Here is an 18,883-nt window from a genome sequence, read left to right on the forward strand (position 1 = left end):
GTGCACTACTACAACGTGCATACTACTGGCCTCAAATGCGGGATGACATTGCAACATATGTAAAAACTTGTCTTATTTGTCAGCAAGATAAGGCAGATCATCAGAAAGAGGCGGGCTTGTTGGAGCCCCTTTCCGTTCCATCCCGGCCATTTGAAAGTGTATCGATGGACTTTATTATTGGGTTGCCAAAAGTTGAGGATTTTGGCACTATCATTGTCGTGGTGGACCGTCTATCAAAATATGCAACTTTCATTGCAGCGCCTAAGTATGTATCTACGGAAGAGACAGCTCAACTCTTCTTCAAACATATTGTCAAATACTGGGGGCTGCCTAAGGACATCGTCAGTGATCGAGATCCTCGTTTCACTGGCATATTTTGGACTGAGTTGTTCAAACTTCTTGGTTCAACTTTGAGCATGAGTTCCAGTTTTCACCCACAATCTGACGGACAGATGGAGCGCTTCAATTCTATGCTAGAAGAATATCTTCGGCACTTTATCTCTACTTCGCAGAAAAACTGGGTAAAACTTTTGGATGCGGCCCAAATTTGCTTCAATGCCCAAAAGAGCTCTTCCACCAATAAGAGTCCTTTTGAGATTGTTACTGGCCAGCAACCGCTACTCCCTCATACAGTGGATATTGAACGAAGTACCAAGTCCCCTCAAAGCAAAGAGCTTTTCTCAAGAGTGGAAACGAAATATTGAAATTGCTCGGAGTTATCTTGAAAAAGCTCAAAAACGGTATAAAAAGGTTGCAGATCTAAAGCGCCGTTTTATTGAATTCAATGTTGGAGATCTGGTAATGGTTAAGCTTCCCGACAGAAATGTTTACAAACCAACAAGAGGGAAGGACTCAAGATTGTCACCAAAATACATTGGACCATTACCCATTGTGAAGAGGATTGGAAGAGTTGCATTTGGACCATTACCCATTGTGAAGAGGATTGGAAGAGTTGCATACAGAGTTGAACTCCCTTCATGGTGTAAAATCCACAAGGTCCTTCATGTTAGTGTGTTGAAGCCATACTTTTTGGATAAGGAGGACGCATCTAGAAATGAGCCAAAGCGACCTGTATTTGAACTGAAGAAAGCTGGAAAGAAGGTTGCTGAAGCTATTCTTGACCATCGAATCACTCGGGCTTCTAGAAAAGATCATCAGGAGTACTTGGTCAAGTGGATGGGATGCAGCAGAGAGGAGAATACTTGGGAAAGAGAAAAAGATCTCGGGGCCTTCAAATCATTAATTGAAGAGTATCATGCATTGATGGCACCGAGGACGTCGCCAAAACAAATGGGGGAGAATGTCAAGGACCGCAGCTTTACTTAGCCCCTTAACACTATCGCAGCCGCAGTTTGCCCAACTTCGGCCGCACATTGTAAATATTACTTCAAGTTTGAGTTGTAATTTTCGTTTCATTGTAATAGTTATTTTAATTGTAAAATAGCTCTGATATTGGTAAAAGATTAGTATGATTCCTCGTCTTTTAAACGTCTACTCCCGTCACTTGGGTTTTTGTTCAGAATGCTATTATAGGGGGTATTAGTCATTCAAAAATCTTTCAAGCTCACCGGTGTCTGCCCCCTGCACCAGCATTTGTAATTTTCTGCTTTCATCAATTGTAATGTTCAGTTTTTAGCAATCAATGTTCAATTTACTTTCAATGTATTCAAATTCTCAATTGTAAGCTTTCTACAAAATTGCAATCAAATTTTCTTTCGTCCTGACGCGACCGAGAAAAGGCGGAAGGTAGTCTAGCGGAGCAGACTACTGTCGCACGGTGTCCCTTTCTGTGCCAAGAAGAAAGGGACCCCGTGAAACCAAGTCTACCTTCACTATTCAGGCTTGCATTCTGAGTACCATAGCATGACAAATGCTTTAGGACATGCCCATAGAGCGTATGAACTATATGGAAAATAACAAAAAATCAGTCTATGTGGCCATTTGACAAAGACACACTTAGGAAAATAGCAGGATGAATAATATAGATGGAACAACGGCTTTAACAGCCCAGGTAGTGGTATTGACAATGTATAGGGTACAACATCCTACATTGATATATCAAGGCTACGGGACAAATCAAGTTGCCCACTGGCTTTCACTCATACATATCAGTATGAAGAGGTACAATATCCACTTAATTTTCGCAGAGAGTAGAAAAATCCTAACTCCGACACATAATCCAAGTTGAAGAAGTTATCCAAATTTTCATGTTCTATAATTACGGCCAGGAAAATCAGATTTAGGTTAACTCACAAAGATTTCAACAACAATAAGAGAAGAAGTCATCTTTGAAGGATCTAATGGTCTACTACATCACAAATACTACGACTGCACTCCAAAACCAGTAGGCTTCTATTCAAAATTTGGAAAAGAAAATGGGAAAGATAGCAACTGCATTGTCCAACAAAACATAGAGTACCTTGTCAAGTGACACAAAAAATATCCTATGAAATAGGTGTTAGTTATTGGAGCTATAGAATGTAAAATTGTTGAGACACCATCAATCAAATTTGTTGAGTCTATACTAACTTATGTGTTGCTTATCACATTTTCTCAAAGGCTTCGACAACAGCTTGAAGAGTAACAAGTCCAAACCATTACAATGAGAAATGGAGTTCAACTGCTAGAAATCAATGTAAAAAGGAAAGCGATTGAGAAGAATTAGGCACCAAGAAAGGGCGAGAAACAGTGGTTCAGTCGAAGAATCAACAAAGCTTAATAAAAAAGAACATTCAGATAGTCCATAAGTGAAGGCAATTGTTTTCGTCAATAAACATATACCTACAGTCCTATTCGCTCAAAAGTTGTAGAACAATAAACTGAAATATAATTGAAGCAGTTATTGGACGTCCTTAGGAAACTTCAAATTAATATTTCTTTCATTGATGCAATCCTATAGATTTTTAATTATGCAAAATCTTTAAAGGAGATGTTCACTAAGAAAAGAAGTTGACAGAAGATGAAATAGTGATAGTGCCGGAAGAATGCAGTCTATAGCACAAGTTCACTTCTAAATTGAATGATCCAAGTAGTTTTACTCTACCTTGTTCGAAAGGAAATTCACACAATATTAATATTTTAATTGATTCTGGAGTAAGTATAAATCTAATGCCCTTGAATATTTACATGAAATTAAGACTAGGGAATCCAAATGAAATTTCGATGTTTTTACGGCTAGCTTATAGGTCAATCAAGCTTCCTTAAGAAGTAGCTGCAGATATGCTCATTGAAGCTAGAGATTTCATCTTTTTAGCTTATCTCGTAATCTTTATATGAGAGAGTCAAGACATGTTGGTGATCGTAGAAATATCATTCTTAGTAATCGGACGTGTACTAATGGATTTTGATAAAATGTAAATTTATATTGAGAGTGGAGGACAAACAACAAAGTTTCACAATGAATATGCCACTTCAGGCGACCTGCTTACCTTGAGGAACAAAAAAGAATTGATCATGAAGAAAATGATGATTAAGGAAGTCCTCACTACAAAAAATGATGGGGTAAATAGATTGGAGCAATGAAGGATCAGTGTAGAAATTTTAAAATTTGGAAGGTCAAAGAAAAATCAAGGAACATCTGCCAATGAACCGTTAGAAGGCTGAAAACCCCCCTTTTCAAACATCATGGATAGCCAAAATAACAAAGTCAAGCTAATGACTATAAATAAGCATTTATTTGGAGGTAATTCAATTTTCTTTCTTTTCATTTATTATGCTTTCTAGAATATAGATTAGAAAATTTTATTAGTCTTAGTAGTTTAGTAGTCTTCATCCCCATATTACCTTAAAGGTTGTAATGTGTTTAAACTTATTACAAATTGCTCCATTGATTGCCTCTTTATTTTGTATGGAAATGACAATTGAAAATATACAAACCAACCACGGACAAGGGAGAAGACATCGGAACATGGATAATGTGGATTCTACAATTTCATACAATTTTAACCACCACCTTTAGACTGATATTAGGGGAGTACTTAATTTTCTTCTTTGCCCTTGAATTGCATAGTAATTGATATACTTTTAGACATTGAAGACAATGTTTGTTATAAGTTTAGCAGTGAGAAAATATCGATTTAGCTATTTGGTTTTACTATTTTTGCATGATTCTTTTATATCTTATATGAATCATATCTTTTTTCACAAACTAAATGGGATCACTTCTTATGGACTCGTTGAAAATGATTCCGATCTAGTTCATGGCCCCTCTTTTCAATCAGTTTTGCTACAGTACCTGATGCTCATACTTTTGTGTGAAAAAATGAAAAAAAAATAGTTTATATTTATTTACTTAGTTCTATTTATTTATTTTGTATAATTGTGTGGGTTAGATAGCTTTTTTAACTATGATGTATATATTGGAATAAAATGTTGAGCTATAAATTGTGGAAATGTTTTATATTAGGTTAGTTCATGCTTATTCATTTGAAATTTGATAATTTTGAAAAACAAGAATTATATATTGTATAATGAATAAATATTTTTATTCATATTACTAAATAAGTTGAAAATAATGGGTCGTAGATGATTAGCCTAAACAATACATCTTTAACCTAATTAAAGGATAGTTTAGAGGCTAAGCTTCGAGCTATACAGGATGGGTTTTTTATTCCTAGAGGTCTTGATATCACAGACATTTGGATTGAGGAAGGCTTAACTGCGACCATTCACTGCATCACCACGGTAGAAAACCATGAACAATTCAGGGCATACTTAGAGAGAGCAAACACTTCATCTCATTCGAGCAGGACACTATTTCCCATATTTACTGTGAGTAAAACTAGCTTGAAAACTCTCTAGCTTTAGAGGGTTGAGAAAAGTGCCTTATCAAAAGTATGGACCACTTGACCTTCCACATCAGATTCAAGCACTTGTACAGATTGACAGATAAGGACTGTCCAGCTTCAGAAGTTCATAGTCTAGATTTCCTTTATTTTTACTTTCATCGTATGTGAAGTAATACCTTCTTATTTATTACTTTCCTATTGCTTTTAGACATTTCACTACTAAAAAAATGGCTTCAAGCATGGATTTTCCGTTTCTAAAATCTCAATATTCGTTGTTATTACTCTTTACCAACGAAATGTTTGCAACCGCAAATCTATTGCTAATTTGAGGGTCGCTGATAGTTACCAACGGATCATGCCATGGGTAAAGAGTAAACATTTTACCAACGAATTTTCCGTCGGTAAAGTATAAGTCTTTTACCAACGAAATTTTCAATGGTAAAAATCTTAACTAATACCAACCAACTTCCGTTGATAAATGTTTTTAATTTCCCGTCTTAGTGTGAGATAGAGATAAGGATATCTCATCTTAACAATGAATGAAAGCAAAAAAATAGAAATTAACCCTCCCATTATAATTGGTAAAAATCAATGTTGTAAACAGCCGCATAGATGTGAGGCATGGTAAAAAAAATTATCTAATTTTTAGTATTGTTATTATTATTTATATAATAATTCTAATTTTTTTAACTTTTAGCCAACCGAATTGAAAGGCCAAAATATTGTTTAACCACTTATTGGATCATAAATTAATTTATAGAGAGCAACTTCGAAGATTCTGTTGTGAACTTTCGATGTGAGATAAGTGAATTACTTTTACCAATAGAGAATCCGTTTATCTGCAGGTGAAAGATCCAAATGTTAAACGATTACATGAGGCACGGAATATCCGTTGATAAAGAGATATCATCGTTACCAATGGAAAATCCCTTGATGATTATCTAGTTGAAAGTGAATTACTTTTATCAACGGATAATTCGTTTCTAATTACCAATGGATGCATACGATATGTCACTTACGAATATTCCGTAAGTGAAAGATCCAAATGTTAAACGGTTACATGAGACACGGAATATCCGTTGGTAAAGAGATATCATCGTTACCAATGGAAAATTCGTTATTGATTATCATAGCTGAAAGTGAATAACTTTTATTAATGGATAATTCGTTTCTAATTACTAACGGATTGCATCCGTCGGTAATTTTCTTAGGTGAAAAGTTATTTTTTAGTAGTGTTTGTTGCCTTGTTGCCTCGGGAGGTTAGGTTTTTCTCCCCTCCTTCCTTGTACTCTAACTTTTTATGATATTTAGATGGTTGGAGAATCCTAACCCTGTCAACTTTCCTTGGAGGAGCCTAAGGATCTGTGAATTTCAATTAAAAAAATTGAACTTTTGTAGGAAAACAAAATATTGAAATAAATGTGGATTCTAAATCTTTGTGGAATGTCTAAGATTATAAAATGAAAATTAGGAGAAAATCGTAAGTTAAATGTCAGTTCGTGAGAATGAGTGCTCAATGAAAGTTATTGCACTAATCATTGCATAAAAAGGAAAAAAGTTGTCATGATTCATAAGTGTAGCTACCCTATAAAAGATCCAAATGAGGACACTTGTTGAAAATTTCGAAAAGAAAAGCCAAAATGGGATAAAGCTAGTGCATGAAACATAATGCACTCAGCAAACTTGAAAAAGTGAGTGCAAGAAATAGAAGACAAAATAAACACATTGATTAAGTTCCGAATACTTATTTGAGAGAATCAGACTTCTACTGGAGATTCTTATCTTAGTTGATTCTTGGAGGTTATAGTAGTAAAAAAAGAGGGGGAACCCTCATTTGTTGATATGTTGAGCTGCAATTAGTAAAATTTAACAAAACTAGGGAGGGTTAGGATTAGTGTATAATTTCAACCTTTAGATCACATCGTGGGAAACAAATGAAAATAATAAGTTTGGGAATGTATATCTTATCGTTAAAAATGAAAATATTTGACCATTGAGATTTAAGACTTGAATCAATCAATGACTTCATGGTGTTTCACATAAACTTTCACACACACACACATCGATTTTACATTGTATAATTGAAAATTGATCTTAGCAATGTGATTTTAAAGCAGTTCATAGTTTAACGTGAAAATTCCAATCTTGAGGCCAACAAGAAGTTACCCAACCAAGTTTTTTTTTTTTTTAAACTTTATTTAAATTTAACTATATTTTGTTTGACGACAAATAAATGTTCAACTTTGGGGATTTTGTTACATTTATCTTGTATGCTTATCTGAACCATTAAATTAGATTAATTATTATCGATTTCAATGATTTATGGCTTAATTCAATATATATTTCTTTTTTAAGAAAAAACTCGATGTAAAATGATGGAATTGGACGAAAGGAGCCAAGAATGAGATAAAATGGAAGAAATCTAAAATTCAGGGGTTAAATCATAAACTTTTGAAAGATAATTTAGGCTGCATATTGATGATTGGAGAATGCTATGAGTCAATTACGTATGTGAATAGCCATTCCCAATCTTTGGCCAATATTTAATTTGGATCAAACAAACAAGTAACTCGTCAGGCTTCTTAATCATAAGACCCCAGCCTTGCTGTTCCATTCTTGTCTCTCTTCACTCGTGTAGTCCGACCATTCCTTAAATGTCCACAACCAAATCATGAGGGTGTCCTATAGCTAATGAAACTTACGGTAGTAATTGTTATGTACACTACAACAAAACTATGATTTCGCGACAAGAATTATTGTGACATACAAAAAGTTGTTGCAATAAATGACTTAACGCGACACATTTTTAAAGTTTGTCACGAAGATTGTGATGAAAAAAATATGTACCAAAAACTATAAGACGACATAAAAATTTGTCGTGAAATGCGAGATGTTGCTACAAATAATAAAGAATGTCATCGAAAATATGAGGGAAGCAAGGCACCAAAATATTTTTGATGGGAAATTTATGGCGACAAACCTTTTTTTCTTGCAACAAAATGATCACGATGCAATAGGGTCTCTTTTTGGCGATAAAAGAAATCTGTTGCTAAAAATTCTACAGTTGGAGGAAAAAAGGGCTACAAGAAAATAACTTTTTTGCAACGAACAAAAAATATTGTAGTAGATTTTTTACAATGCTCACCCATATACGTAGAGTCTAATATTCTTGTAGAGTTGAAGGATACTGCAACATGCAATGCATGCCGCAAAAGCCATCAAATGTACGTTGTTGTAAAGATTTTACGATGCATCTTATCCGTTGATTTTATTTTATTTTGTAACATTCTTTGCTTATTGTCTTAACTTTTTTTTCTAACATAATTTTTTTTTGTAATAAGTGCTTGTTTTTTCGTCCGGCTAAATTTTAATGTGTAATACAAATTTTTAAAATTTTTAATTATTTTTTTTCAAGAGCAAAGTTTTTATAATAAAAGCTGTATAAATTTTTTTTAAAAATTTATTCCCAATAAAATTAAAAAAAATGCATTAATAAAATTAAGAAAAATGCATTAGACGATTAAACTTTCAATCAAATAATAACTTACAAAAATAGAAATACTAGGTCGAACCAATCCATAAAAGAAAATAACTGTCTCAACAATTAAAGCAATATAAATAAATAAATCATAATTCATATATTATCAGTAGACGGTGGCATGCGAAACATTGTTGCTAGTTCAGCTTGTTGTGGAGACATGCCGACTTGATTCGATACGAACTGATGCATTAGCGCCTCAAAGTGAGAAATCTTGGCATGCATATCCAATAATTCTTGCTCTTGCTTTTGTATTTGCTCTCGAAGGGCTATTGATTCAGTATCAACCGATGTCAAATGAGCAGAGTGGCTTGAGGCAGGTTTTGGACCATGTCCAAGTCCTCTAATGTAACCTCTAGATTTTCCTAAAACTTCTTGCATAATCTCAAGTTCAGTGGGGGCTCAGATCCCTTTGGAATTGGTTGCTCTTTAATTTGAAACATCTTCTCCTATATATAAGTAAAGAAAAAGAAGAGAGAATACATGTTAATAACATAATATATATAAAATGTCAATAACAACGAATAAATTCTTAATATACTTACATATTTTATTCGTGCTTCATCATTTACCCACCCTTTCTTCTGACTGTAATGAGTCTCATAATGAAGTTCTATTTTTCCTTGTGCCTTGTCTTTAGTAATTGATCTCTGTTTGAAATAATATATATCAGGTTATACAAATATATTTGTCTTCATAAAACAAAAGAAAGTATTACCTTTTCTTGAAGACGTGCAACAAATGATTTTGATCCGCCATGATGATTATATTTAATGCAGTTGTGGCTTGCTAAATTACGTGTAGATAATGCCTGTAATCAATTTATATGTAAATATAGTTAACTCATTATAATTTATAATTTATAATTATATTAATTATTTTAAGATAACGTCTAAATTACATTATTCTTAATATTTACAAGTATATGCAATTTTAATAAAAGTTACCTGAAATTCAGGGGTAGACCAATATTGACACAACCAGTCCCAATCAACTTGCTTTATGTCAATTGGGTGGTTCTTCATTGCATCATCTAATGTTTTTCCATTAAAATATTTCTCTTTGAGTCTACATCTATAATCACGATATCTTCTCGCTAAAGCATCGTTCACACATTTATGGACATGCTCAACTGTCAACTCAAGCTTGAATTTTGCCTACCAAAAAGGAAATGTGTATATTATTTATTTAAATATGGGAAACTAATAACTATTCTACAAAATTTTGTAAAAATGAATTTGTTTACGACTTACCAAAACTCGATCATACAATTTTTTTTTCTTCATAGGGTATGTTGATCCACCTTTTGTAACAAAGTGGAGCGAAGGATCGAACGACGTAGCCACATTCACTAGCCAAACGTGCTTGCTGATTTCCAATAGCTCTTCCCAGTTTTTTTAGAAATCTCCAACGATATTTTTCCAGCTGCACTGACAATGTCATCAGTGCCCTTACCTCTTGTAGGACCACGTCCCTTCCTCTTCAAAGAATGAGAATCTATGAAATAAATTACTTAAAGGATGAGAATATATATACAAAAAAGGAGATTCTGTCAATTTAATGTATGCATTATGATGATTTTATATCACAAACATAAAGATAAATTATTACCGTTGGAATTGAGGATGGTCTCATGTGTCAATGTGGTTGCTTGTGATGAATTAAGTTGAAGCTAGGGCTGAGATAATGGGGCGGGAACCCGTAGAGGTTGAGGTAATGGAGTAGGAACTTGAGCATTACTAGACTTTGACAATGAGGAAGAGATATTAGCTTGAATAGTAGTATGGGTTAATGGACCCTTGTATGATGCCTTTGACGAGAAAACATCTGAAGGTGGCTCATAAGATGTACTAAAAACTCTATTTTTCTTGCCAATTCTTGTTCGAGAAGCCATTATCTACCAAGAAAAAACCCAAAGAAAAAAAAAAGAAGAGAAAGAGAGGTATCATTTTTAACCAAAACAATGGGTCCCCATTGACGAGCTCATCTAGCTAAAAGATCTGACTAACCCATAGATATCTTCAAGAATGGTGAGGAAAATATATTACACATCCTAAATATATTTCAACTATAAGCTATACATGACATGTTTAATGAACTAAAATTTGTGACAATATGGCCATTGATATATTTATACATGTGGTCTCAAAAATATTTTTTAGGTATTTAGGTTCGATTATAAACGGTAATAGAGGAATTTAAGAAGATGTAATGCAGAGGATTAGTGCAAGTTGGATAAAATAGAGTTTTGCATGACACAAAGATACCTGTAAGCTTAAACAATAATTTTGTGCGATTTCAAAAATATTGTTTATCATGGAGGTTTATGTCCCTCGTAAATCTAGCCTCAAATGATCCTACGTCTTCCTTTAATTTTCTTACTAGAAACACAATTGTAACGTAGTATGATCATAATGGAAATGATGATGCTTATACAGACGTGGTATGCTTATATATATATATAATCCTTTTATTAGGAACTTGGCCAAGCGACTAGCTCTTCAAAAACCAATAATTATTCTGCCTAATGTAAAACGATCAGTTTATATGTCTATTGAGCCAAATGATATTTAAGGACAACATAAATAAACTCCAAACAAATTTGGAAAATTGAAGAGATCCACAAAAATTCCTTTAATCAGGCATTTGGCGAAGCGGGCAACATTTCAAAAACAAATAAATATTAAGTATGCCAAACTATCTTTTTTATATGTATATTGGGCCGAATGAAGGTTAACGACAACAGTAAAAATTCCAAACATATTTAAAAAATAGGCTGCTAATTCTTAATCAACTTTTAAATTTCAAAGTCAACATTTCTGTCTTTATTTCTCAAATGTGGTTCGTAAGCCCACAAAATACAGTTTTTTCATATTAACTCAATTTATTTCAAACTATTTATTTCACAACTATTTTAACTCAAATTTTCATATTCGGTTGGCAAATATGTATACAAAACCACAAAATACAACAATTGCTATCAGGTTCCTTATCATCTTAGCAAGGTCGAAATTTTATATTTTCCAGCTTGAAGCAACAACAGTCTAACACCAATTCTATATTTTCCAAATATATCAAACTTCATCATTCTAGTAAATATCCGAGTGATGGATCAAATTCTCAGGGAATTGAGGCCCTGATTCGTCCATCTAGCTAGATAAACCGAATGACGGATCAGATTCTCAAGGAATGGATCTAAAGTATATAAATCAATGAATTGCTGTAAAATATGGGATGAGGAAAAAGGGATATAAACTTACCTCCGTCGTGAATAAGTATATCAGCAGTCTTTGACAAATGACCAATAGAACTTTGAAATGAATCAACATGAAATCAAGAAATGCAAATATATTAGATTAAGAAACCAAAAAAAAAAAAAACACATAAAAATAATCATTAGATTGGATCGTTCTTGAATGAAAATACCTACGCTATAGAGAACTAAAAAATGAGAAACACATCTTATAAAGAGATAAAGATGTTGACAAAAAAAAGAGGGAACTAGAAATTTTCCCTCCAAATACAAGAGCCAAAATTTTCCCTTCAAATACAAGACAAAAGATACGGATAAGGCTAGATTGGATTTGCAAGATATGAAGATTAGAAAAGAATTGCATTTAAAACCACATGGTAATGGATTTTTGAAACCTCGTTCTTCTTACACGTTAACATTGGAGGAAAAAAAAATATTTTGCCGATTTTTGAAATCTGTGAAGTTTCCAGATGGATATGCATCAAATATTTCTAAATGTGTTTGAGAAAATGAAGGCAAAATATCAGGTTCAAAAACTCATGATTGACATGTGTTGTTACAACAACTTCTTCCCGTTGTTATTCGAAATTTTTTGTGAAAGGAGGTGTGTACTGCAATTGTAGAGCTCTATTGTTTTTTTAAACAATTATGTTCAAGAACATTGAATATTAATGATTTAGAGAAGTTGGAAGAAGGGATTATTATAATTTTATGTAAACTAGAATGAATTTTCCCATCGGCATTTTTTGATGTAATGGTTCATTTAGCTGTTCACCTACCTGAAGAAGCAAAACTTGGAGGTCCCGTTGCATTTAGATGGATGTACCCAATTGAAAGGTAATTGCTTAAATTGCATACATATATACTTGTCCATTGACTTATTATTTTCAAAACTTTTCATGCAATATTTGATGACAGAATATTGGGTCGATATAAGAGTTATGTTAAGAATAAAGCTTGACCCGAAGGATCAATTGCTGAAGCATATATTGTTAATGAGTCTTTGAATTTTTGTTCAATGTATCTCAACGACATTGAAACAAAATTTAATCGACCTGAGCATAATGACGATGGTGGTACTTCATCTACAAGCCTGTCAGTCTTCTCTCAAAATACTAGACTATTAGGTCACGCAGAACCAAAGTTACTTTCAAAACAAGAAATTGATAAAGCGCATTGGTATGTCCTAAATAATTGTGATGAAGTTCGACAATATTTAGAGTAAGTTCTTAATCAACTTTTAAATTGTTTTGCTATTAATTATTAATGTTTTGTAGTATTTAATTGCATCTCCTTCTGTAGTGAACACATGGAGCTGTTGCAACAACAAAATCACAACAATTTGGAAAAAAACAGGAAGAATTGTTTCCCGGATGGTTTGCTTCACATGTAAGTTATAATGCATGTCTTATTTATTTATTAAATCAACTTAACATTCGTATCTGAAGGTATATTGATTAATATGTTTTTATTAGCACAGATAACGAGATTATATAATAAAAAAGATTCAGGTATAAGCAAAGAATTATATGCATTAGCATGTAAACCGGATTTCATAATATTTCCCTATTCGGGTTGTATTGCTAATGGGGTAAGAGTCCTTGTTAAAGATCGAGATGATTGTCATACAACACAAAATAGCGGAGTGATGGTGCCGGGAGATGAGAACATCAACTTTTTCGGTATATTGTGTGATATTATTGAGTTGGTATATATTTTTGACTATTGCATCACTTTGTTCCAGTGTAATTGGTACGATAATAATCCAAAGCAAAAAAGAACAGTGGTAGATTATCATCTTACTTCTATCAATGTGAATCACAAATGGTACATGGATGGTTCTTATATACTTGGCATCCAAGCACAATAAGTATTTTTTATGGAAGATCTTTTGTTGGGTCCATAGCAGAAGGTAGTGGAAAAGGTATGGGACATTCCTGAAAAAAATGATGGTGGTAGTAAGCAAGTAATATTTCAGGAAAATGAATCATTAGATATTGTCCTGCCAATCCAACAGGAAGATCTTGACTCTCAAGTATGCCATAGAGGAGATGTTGATCCAGATATTATTGAAAATGAAGCAATGCAAATAGATGTGGAATCAATAAATAAAAATATGAATAATGTTATATATGATACTTAGGAAGAGGAAGATGATACATTGAATGAATATTATAGTGAAGATGAGAAATCTCTAGATTGTAACGACGACGACGATGACAATGACGATGATGATGGTGATAGTGATATTGGTAAGTAAAACATTATTTATATGTGTGTGTGTGTGTGTGTTTTTTTTTTTTTTTTGTGTAATATTTTTCTATTTTATTTTTTAATGATTACATTTTTCCCTTTTCTCTACAGATTCGAGTATTGATGATGCATCAACCGATAGTTGATAAGAATTTTTATTCACAATTCAGGTTAGACTAATCAACTAATGAGATATATTTGATTGTTTATTGTGATGGTTGTTGATCTTGTGTTAATATTCAATGTCAGATATTTGAAATATTTTCTTTAAGCTAATATTTCATTACCTTTTATATGTACATGGTTGACTAAAGTTATGGAGCTTTTATTTACAGGAATTCACATTTAACCAAAGAACATATTGATGGTCAGTTGAAAGCATATCTTAAGAGTGAAGAATGTTATTTGGGTGTCTCGTGAGTTTTTGTTATTTCTTCCAAATTTCTTGTTCTATTTTTTAATTTTTAAGTTTGGTAAATCATTCTAAGTAGTTTGACATTGAAATTACTAGTGCTATAGTTTATTTGTATTTGTTTTGATTTTGGAGGTAACCAAGTTTGTAGATAATACCTTGATCTATATTTATTTGGTTGACGTTGATATGGTTTTTTTTTCCTAGTTTGATATCAATTATATTTTAATAATTGTAGTTAAAGCATGCTTTTCATAAAGTCACGAGTTATTTCTAGTTAAGCAAGTTAAATTTTTATATAAATGTACACCACAATAACGATTCCATTGCGATGAAAGAAATCGAAAATTGTGTTTAAAATAGAATCTACGACATACGTAAACAAAAATAGAATCAATTAGGTGACAATCGTACATGCTTGAAGCGACAAACCCTTTGTGTTGCGGAATAAATTTAACTACGAGCACAACTTGACACATAAATAAAAGTTCATTGTCACAAAATACTTTTCGTAATAACATTTTGTGTCGTAAAATAAAATATGTGACATATATAAATAATCACGAAATAAATTAGGCAACAACTATACTCGTTGCACAAATGATGGTGCAATAGACTATTAGTGTTGCAAAATAAATTTAAATACAAACATCACTCGTTACATAATATATTGTACTACAAATATTGAATATATTAAAATACATTATGCGACATATCAAATACATTGTAAAACATATTTCACAACAAACATTACTTGTTATTAAAAATATATTACTACGGGCATGTGTTGTCACAAGATAAAATAGGTAGCAAAAGTTACACCTTTAAAAGAATATTTGCAACAAATATGTTTCTCGTAAAAACTTTATTGGAATAGTTGTTGCAACAAACTATAGTGTCGCCCTTTTATTTTTCGCGACATATACGCATCGCGAGGACATTATAGTTACAAATATTGTGTTGCTATTTCACATTTTTTGCGGCAAATAAATAATGTTGCGATTATGTTAGTACGATGAATAGTCAAAAGTAGCCGCAAAATATATTCGGTGACTCAACATTCGCAACAAACATATTTCTCGTAAAAACTTTATTGGAATATTCGTTGCGACAAACGGACTTGTCGCCCTTTAAATTTTTTGCGACATATATACATTGCGACGACATTACGGCTACAAATATTGTGCCGCCATTTCGTATTTTCTGCGTCACACAAATAGTGTTGTGATTTTGTTAATGCAATGAATTGTTGAAAGGTGTCACAGAACACATTTCGCAACTCATATAGAGCTACAAAACCCGCAACAAACGTATTAGCGTCGCATTTTTTACGACAATATTTTTTTGTCGCAAAATCGGTTATTTTTTGTAGTCGTAGTTTCTATCGCAAGTGTACAATATCATAACGAGTAAATAGAGGACCTATGTGTCCGGATGATCATTCCCACGAGGAATATTATTTAATTTTGATTTATTGTTTCTAACTCCAGATTAAAGAAAAAAGATAATATTTAGTTTGTGATTGATATTCTAAATTATTCGAATTAGCTTAATATTACCTAATGCACACAATAACCAAATTTCAGTTTTTAAGAATGAATGTGGATGTTGGACTTACAATTTGATGTATCGATTACCTAATGTAATATAGGGTCAAAATTTTCTAATTAATTATGTTGATGGCCGACCTCTGGTCTTACATCTATTGCTCGCAGGGCCCACCTCATATGTGTGTGAGCTCGACCATGAAAGTTCAGCTCGGTATATAATCGTCGTAATTTCGACAGACATAATGATTCCAGATTCCTTATATCATGTCACATCATCCCTTCAATCACATACACTTGTACAAGGTGATATCAGCACTGCCTATATCCACCAATCAAACTTCTTGGCTCCCCTATCCTTTTCAGCATATCATTACTTGGAGGGAACAATGACAAGACGGCTATCGACCTCGTTAACCAATCAAGGGAGAGGTCGGCGGCATGTGGTTTGAGCTTGCCACAAGTGGCTAACTTGCCAAGCCCCCTAAAAGTAGTGGGAAATGAGTCCCTTAGAACGGGAGAGGGAAATAAGAAAAAAAAGGAGGGGAGAAGATGTACAATATTTATCTTTCGAAATGAATATGAGAGGCCCTATTCTTAAAGTTGGCTTAAGAATTAGTCTTTACTATTTTTGATGTCAACAAATTAGTTTACATCTCTTGAGTTCAAATTATTCCTATACACCATATATTTATGTGAATTAGAATAAGTCCCAATTAATTGTATTAAATCTTTAAAAACCAATGTAACGATTGCAATAACCATAAAAGGTATCTGTACACTTTTATCCAAATTAAAAGATTTTATTATGCAATCTAAATCTATAATTTAGATCTCAATTCATTACAAATTCGATTATCATTGAATAATTTGCCAAGTAGTTTAAAATATTAAATTTCATAAACAAAATCAACATATAAATTTAACTATTAATCTTGAAAATTAAATTAAAGGGGTTACACATAGATTATATTGTTTGCCCCAACTAAAAATTTAGCTACAGTACTAATTAATGTAGAGAGAGAGAGAGAACATAATCAAGTTTTGAAATCTTGATGAATGAAAGAATTAGATATTGCACCAAGATTCTTCTTCAATCCTAAAATCTTCAAACCTTAGCTTTTGTCATTTGATCTACATGTTCTGTATTTTTTCAGTGTGTCCCATAAAAAGAATAATGAATATATAGAATTCTACAATAGAAAAGAATTCTAAAGCATGTCTTATATAGAATTTGACTCTAAATAGGAAACCTGCAAACGATGAATTTTCTTACAATTTGATGCACTTTGATCATTCAAATTATTTTCTTGTTCATCACAGGTGTTCTTCATTTGCATGAAATGTCCTAAAATTCAAGACTTGATTATTTTGATCCTCAATTCTTTAATTTTGTACAGCTTCAATTCAATTTTCATCCAAATTTGTCAAAATCTACATACAATTAACATAAATCTAAACTATCCTCTCAATTTTGTGATAAATATATAAGAGTAAAAATTCGGATAAGAAATGCACCTATCAGTAACTGACTATTATTCAACTCTTTTCGAACAGGTATACCGAACTTAGTGAGGTGACTATTTACATAGTCAATTACTTGTTATTTTTATCTTGACTTCTTTGATTATGGTTTTAGCTTTAAAGTCTTTATTTGCAAGTCAAACCACTAAACATCTAGATTACCCTTTTTAATGTCCAAGGTGCAGTCAGGCTTCACGATATTTTTTCTCAATTTCTTACAACTGCTTCTTAACCTAAGTCTATAGCTTTCACTCTGTAACTTAGAACTCAATACTAGCTTTTATACACATAAGTGTAGGTAACTTTTTCCAACTTAGTTAGCCCAACTAGTGCAATACCTTTTATAGGAACATGCAGTTAAGATTTAAATCTTAATTAGTCCAAAAGTCAATGCCAGCTTGAACCTTTCAGCTAAAAACAATTTAATATTAGAATTCAAAATAAAAATCTGAAACTATCAATTCTCCAAAGCTTCATGATAAGGAGTTCAATTTGCCTCGAAATTATCATAAAGAGGACTAATTATTTGTTATTATCATTGGGGTTAATTTGCTAATAGTCCAAAAGTAGGAAAAAAAATAATAAAAAAATCACCAAGTCCAATGAAATCCAAAAGTTAATGTACACTCGATCGCTCTCAGAGTATATCCTTGGGTCATTACAAAAGATCTATGTAGAAAAGGTTATTACTAGATTTGGTATGAAAGATTGTGCAAGAGATACTCTCATTGCCAAGGATAACAAGTTTAGTTTCAATTAATGCCCCAACAATGAGATGGAAAGGAAAAAAAGATAAAAAAAGATTCCTTATTCATGAATTAATTAACTCATTTAATTAAAGCTGGTCCATGAATTAATTAATCCATTAATTCGGGCCTATAAATAACCAACTCAATTAATTAATTTATCCAACGCTTGTTAAATTAATTAATCGACAAATTACAATATTCTACTTCTCTTTTGTGTGCGACCTATCAGGTTCCTGATCACGATGTCAAACAACGTAAAGTATTATTTTGATCTAATCAAAATTGATAAATTAAAACACCCTTTTAATTTATCACCAATTCATACTCGCCGTCCCAAACTGACGTCTAACAATGTGTCAGTGCAATACATGTAACGGAAAATGTCACATGGTATGACAAAACAAAACTTATTCGTTTACCATGGAACTATAATCATTTCGTCAATATGATTCGATCAATTACGAGATATGAAAATGTGTCAATCTCGATGATCAATCATATTTTTCATTCCACTATTATGAGTGTACCTTGATCAAGGATTTCATTATCGATTTAATTGAACGAAATGCAGATCATAATCTCTTACTATCTAAGAGTAATGAATCATCTATTGGTTATTCACCACCTTCTCATTATTCTTGACATACCCAAACAATGTCATATTAGCGGGCATTGGCAGAGCAACATCCAACACCGTCAAAGTATCACTGTCCTCATACAAGGCACTATGACGACCTCAAGTCAAAGGATCAATTCCACTACCTAACGTTTTGACACTCAAATAGTTATCCATGTGAAATCTCTTAGCGGGTCTCCAATT

General features: G+C 32.5%; 1 protein-coding gene across 2 annotated transcripts; it reads right to left on the reverse strand.

Annotated features, from left to right (window-relative positions):
* Positions 1-8,420: 8,420 nt before the first annotated feature.
* On the reverse strand, positions 8,421-11,668 carry LOC111397656. Of its 2 annotated transcripts, XM_023024659.1 has the most exons (7): positions 11,586-11,668; positions 9,937-10,222; positions 9,579-9,822; positions 9,273-9,482; positions 9,044-9,136; positions 8,871-8,975; positions 8,421-8,774 (listed from the first exon to the last, which is right to left on the reverse strand). In XM_023024659.1, exons 3-7 carry the CDS (start codon positions 9,609-9,611, stop codon positions 8,691-8,693), a joined length of 525 nt encoding a protein of 174 aa, XP_022880427.1. In that variant the 5' UTR covers positions 9,612-9,822; positions 9,937-10,222; positions 11,586-11,668; the 3' UTR covers positions 8,421-8,690. The 2 variants fall into 2 exon arrangements, with proteins under 2 accessions (XP_022880427.1, XP_022880428.1); XM_023024660.1 differs by lacking the exon at positions 9,937-10,222 and having other exon boundaries at positions 11,586-11,646.
* Between the last annotated feature and the right edge of the window lie 7,215 nt (positions 11,669-18,883).

Source organism: Olea europaea, chromosome 7 (assembly GCF_002742605.1).
Source record: "Olea europaea var. sylvestris chromosome 7, O_europaea_v1, whole genome shotgun sequence".
NCBI classification, from domain to species: domain Eukaryota; kingdom Viridiplantae; phylum Streptophyta; class Magnoliopsida; order Lamiales; family Oleaceae; genus Olea; species Olea europaea.